Here is a 5524-nt window from a genome sequence, read left to right on the forward strand (position 1 = left end):
ATGCGGTAAGGGTCATCAGCATTTTTCTCACACTGAACAGTGATTGATAACTATATGGCTTACACTGTAAAATCGCCAAATCTTACATGCAAATATAAAAGTTATAATGTGGGAATCTTTTATACCTTGAGCGTATATTACAACGTTTAATGAGTGAGCGCCAGCAAATGCGACTGAGCGCAAGTGACACACAATCATAAATGAGCTCTTAAAAAAACAAATATTATGAAAATCTGATGTAACAAAACATTTACTTGTGAATCATCTACAAATGAATTAATTTAGTTTTGGATTTATAACGAAAGCTAAATTTAAATTTATTTTAAATCAAAGTAGAAAAAATTTCAAAAGGTTTATCAAAACCTAAAGTGTCTATTACAAAGTTTGTAGCTATTGATTTGTAAGTATTCAACTATTTATCAAAAAAAAAAAAAAAAATGTTCGGACTTATTTGCAAGGAAATTTGAAAACATAAAAAACAATTCTGTGAATTATGGTTTGAATTTCAAGCAATACCCTTTAACCTTATTGAAAATACAGAAAACATGGAAATATTAATAAGAATAAAAAAGTGAACTCTCGTTCCTCTTCTGCAGGAGATCTAGGAAATCGCCTAGTTGATATATTTGCCCTACCCCATTCAATACGCAGAGGATTAGTTCAACATTTGTGAATATAAATCATGTCATACTATTGATACATACAATAGAAATACGATCCCTACGAATTTTTATGAACAAACTTACACAATTTTGCTGCCGCTACCTTCCGGAAATAGTCCGACGTTGAAGAACCAATAGAAACACAACGAGCTGAACCACCTTCCCTTTGCTCCAATCGAAAAGGAGGAAGTTTTGGCGGACAGCCTGCGGACCAATCTGCGCCACAAGCGGACGCGTGGCTGTCAATCCCCCCCCCCCCTGACGAAATGCGTCACAGATCAGATGGAGAATTTTTTGACACTTGGACAGGTAAGCAATCTTGAGCCCGTTCGGCCGACGGAGATCATAGAATTTATTAAAAACGTTAAGCCGAATAAATCGTCAATATTGGACCTAATTAGAAATCGCATGATTAAAAATCTCCTGCCTGGATTTATTTTATATTTAACTTTTTTAATAAACAAACAAATGGAACTTCCCGCTTGCTGGAAAACAGCTTTGGTTGTCCCTATTCCAAAACCAAGTCATCTCGCTACTTACTAGCTTGAGCAAAATGTACGAACTTGTGCTTCTCAAACGCATGAATCAATTCCTCAGCGACAATAATATAATAATTTCCGAACAATTTGGATTTCGGGTAGGGAGGTAGGTAGTTGAGGTTTTTTGGCGCAAAAGCCAGATTTGGCCATACTGCGCCAAGAATACGGTATTATATAAAACTTGAAATTCAGATGTAATTTAATTTCAAAGTCTCAGCAATTGAATAAAAACATGGATATCAAAGTTTTAAAAACCTAATTAGCACAAAAGTAAAAAACAAAATCTCAGCGAATAAAATTGCATAATGAAACACGAAGGAATGTTTAAAACAAGAGTTAATTTTAGCCTAGAATTAAAATGCAAAGACTAAAATCTTCAAAGAAGGCAAAGAGATTTATATTTCGAACATTACTAAATAATTTGTTAAAATAAATGGGAAAAACGAAGTAGGCACAAACAAGCAAACAATTATACATTTTTGTACTTCGTTGGAATAATATATTTAAGCTTTTGTTTTGTTGCTTTAGGAGGAGGGGGAGAGGGTGTACTAACATCTGAAGATGTCTCCTCTAGCTCCTCACTAATGTTGTATTCCAGAATTTCTTCCGGAGCACTCGAAGTACTCATTTCTTCATCCGTTGCTAAAACTTCCGCTTTCTTAGATGCAGGATAGTTATGAACATGAGAGGTATCTTCATCAGTAACAATGACTTTATTTTTTGGAGAATTAGAGGAAGGGTTGACATCTTTTGAAATGGTGTTTGAAACCTGTTTGGGTGAAGTTTTCCAAAACTTAGAACTGTGATTATTATCTGAATTTACTTTGGATGCTGCTGCACTATGTACAGTTTTATAAGATTTCAAGGTTTTCCCCACACTTTTGGACAAATAATTCCTATTAATGTTAGAATCTTTTTTCAGTTTTTTCCTATTTTGAACAGTCTTAAAATTAGAGAAGTCTGGTGTATCAGCAGTACAATCTGGAACTCCAGATTTAGATAAACATGGTTTTTTAGCAGTATTATTTAAAGGCAAATTTATAAAGGCTTCGGCAGATTTAGGACAAGTTTCAGAAGGTATATATGATGCTTGGAATACGACGGAAACAGAAGGCAAGACCACAGGGTCCATGTGAGTGCTTTTTGTTTGAACCGTTTTTTGCACCGCGCTTGCATAACTTATTTCAGGTGCCGGTAAACGGGCTTTGACATTTCGCTTTGCCTCTGCGTACGTTATTTGTTTCATAACTTTTTCTGAAATGACTTCCTTTTCAAATTTCCAAGTGGGGCATGTACGAGAAAAGGAAGCATGAGAACCTTTGCAATTTTTGCACTTTTCAACCGCAGTACAAGCATAACTATCATGGCCAGCTTCCGCACAACGGGCACAAGTAAGTGTCCCGCGGCAGGAAGCTTTCGAATGACCGAATCGTTGGCATTTAAAACACCGTAAGGGATTCGGAATATAATGCCGGACGGCCAATTTCATGTAACCCGCTTTTATAGAATCTGGTATTCTGGTAGTATGAAATGTGAGCACTAAATGTTTAGTGTCAAGAAGTTGTCCATCTTTTCGTATAGTAATACGTCGGACATTAGTTACTCCTTGACTTCTAAGCTTTTGTGTAATTTCCTCAATTGGTGTGTGAAACAATTCACCACACGAAATAACTCCCCTGGAAAAGTTGAGTGTATTATGTGCACTGACGGTAACGGGAATAGAACCAAGATTATTTAATTTCAATATAGTCTGGGCTTGCTTTCGTGTATTGACCTGAACAAGCAAGTCACCAGAACGAAGTTTCCGTACTGAGGGAACTTCCCCTAGAGATTCAGAGATAGCCTTTTCTACTAAAAATGGAGAGACTGTATGGAATGTCTCATTAGCTGGAGACTTTCGTTTGACAATGAAATACGTATCAAAATGTTCTTTCAAAATTGTTTCTTCACGTTGACGCCCACTGAAGGGAGATTTCTTTGATTTACCCATACACAAGGTAAGAGTAATTCGGGTCCCGACAGCACCACCCACCACGGAGTCCAACAAGGGAAGGTAGTTACCGGCTCTGGAATTTCCCAGCCTCGGCACTTGCCTTAGTGCTAGCCGGAACCTATACGCTCAGGGCCATCTCCAGGAACGTTGACCACCCTTAACGCCAAGCCCCAGAGGATGACCCTTTCGCTTGATCCCTAGCAGACTAATCAAATGATTAGGATACCGGCCGATTGATACACCGGGGACCACAGTGTAAGGCCCGTCTAATGGGTTGCCACGCACGGCCAACACGTGGGGTTTTTGGCTGTCCATGAGAAGCAAGAAGCAAACAGAGCGGCAACAGCTTCTCATGGAGAGCTCCCTCGCTTGCCGTCGAGGGAAGGAAAAACACAGCAGAAAGTAGAAGGCTTAGAGGAGTGCGAACCGAAAGGGAGTAAAGATCCCTGGGAACCTCGGGATTGGGACACCCGTACTCACCTATAGTAGGTGAGCCCCTGAGGGGTTTGGATTTCGGAAAACTCTGCCTACGAATCAGCAGATAATTCTTGTTACCGAACTGATTCATAACAGCTTTGTGAAGTCCCAAACCACAGGTGCACTTTTTCTGGACGTAGCCAAAGCCTATGAAAAAATTTGGCACGAACGGCTTTTATTCAAGTGCATGCAACTTGGATTTCTGGCACAATTTCTCAAAATTTTACGCTCGTACCTATATTCTCGTAATATTCGGGTAAGAGTAAATGATGTAATTTCATCCTGCAGACCAATCCTGAGCGGTTGTGCGCAACGGAGTTTCCTTTCTCCAACTCTTTTCAACATTTATACTAACGATCTACCTAGAGCTAGCAATTGTCATTTAGCAATTTTTGCAGGCGATAATGCCATTTTCACACAGCATAGGGATCCACACACAATCATTGCAAACATACAACAATACATGACAGTTTTACAGTACTGGCTCATCGGCAGGAAAATAAAAGTCAACCCAAAAAAATACGCGTGCCTCCTATTTTCTAAAAAATTGGTAATGCCTAACCTAACCCCTAACCAAATTTTCGGCCAACCCGTCCTCTTCGTAAAAGAATATAAATACTTATAGATAGATTTAGACACTAAATTAAGCTTTAATAGTCATATTTCGCAGCCCTCGCCAGAGCTACTAGAATGAGTGTTAAACTCAACAGCTTAATTTCTCCACGGAGCAAGCTATCGATTAGGCACAAGCTTCTTCTTTACAAAGCTATTTTAAGACCAATTTTAAATTTCGGCTCCCAAATTTCGGGGGCGACTTCCGCCACTAATATCAAGAGGTTGCAAGTTTTTCAAAATAGGCACCTGATGAAGATTGTAAACGCTCCCTGGTATATCAGGAGGAAAATATTACACGACGATCTCAAAATTGAACCTGTTTCGGAATTTTTCAGAAGAACATCAATTAAATTCTTCGACAAAGTACCCCAAATTCGTAACAAGTAACTCATTTTACCTGCATACGATCGAGCAGTATTAAGCTCGAGGAAGAGACCGAGAGCTGAGATAGATAATATCTATATAAATTTTCCCTCAGTCAAAAAACTGAGAACTAATTATGTCTGTTACCAATCTGGTGGATAAAATTTTCAAAATTATTTGCTGAGGCCTCAGATAGCTACGATGAGCAACAAGCGTGAAATTTCTCGAAATTTTTTTCAAACTAAATATGCAAAAATAGTCAAATCAGTCCAAATAGTTAGTAAGGCACATGGAACTCAATTTCATTAAAATTCTCTAAATTTACCCCATAAAAAATATAAATATTATTTCTAATTAATTAATTATATTAAAGTTTTAAATAATAAAAAATTATGTACCAAATTTCATGGCGTTAGAGCTTTATTGCGCCCGTCCAAACTAGTCTCAATTAATTTTTACTTTTCCCTAAACTAACAAATTAAAGTATTTATTCCAAATTATGATGTGCAGGAGCTCGTGATCACTTTGTCACATCGAAATCACTTTGTCACTCCGAAACATCACGACGTTGCCGTTGCCGTCTGCAATTGTTAACTGCCCTTTGAAGTACAAAGGAAACATATCTTTTCTACTTTTAAGTGAGGAACATTCAAGGAAGTTTTTCCTGAGAAATTATTGTTAAGTAAAGGTACCATATTATTCCGATTCAAGCATACTAAAAAATAGGCTTAAAACAGTGAATTTTCGGAACTGTTCCATCATTTTCTGAGTGTACTAGTCAATGACTTAACAAGAAGATTTCCACGTGGGTATTGCAGGAAGTGATAAGCCATTACAGATAGCAAACTTTCTTCGGCCCCTTTTAAGGTTTATTT

General features: G+C 37.8%; 1 protein-coding gene across 1 annotated transcript; it reads right to left on the reverse strand.

The window, feature by feature from the left end:
• Nucleotides 1–1670: 1670 nt before the first annotated feature.
• LOC129962885 (uncharacterized) lies at nucleotides 1671–3191 on the reverse strand. Its single transcript, XM_056076886.1, has 2 exons — nucleotides 3188–3191; nucleotides 1671–3067 (listed from the first exon to the last, which is right to left on the reverse strand). Exons 1-2 carry the CDS (start codon nucleotides 3189–3191, stop codon nucleotides 1671–1673), a joined length of 1401 nt encoding a protein of 466 aa, XP_055932861.1.
• Between the last annotated feature and the right edge of the window lie 2333 nt (nucleotides 3192–5524).

The sequence above is a fragment of the Argiope bruennichi genome, chromosome 3, assembly GCF_947563725.1.
Source record: "Argiope bruennichi chromosome 3, qqArgBrue1.1, whole genome shotgun sequence".
NCBI lineage: Eukaryota > Metazoa > Arthropoda > Arachnida > Araneae > Araneidae > Argiope > Argiope bruennichi.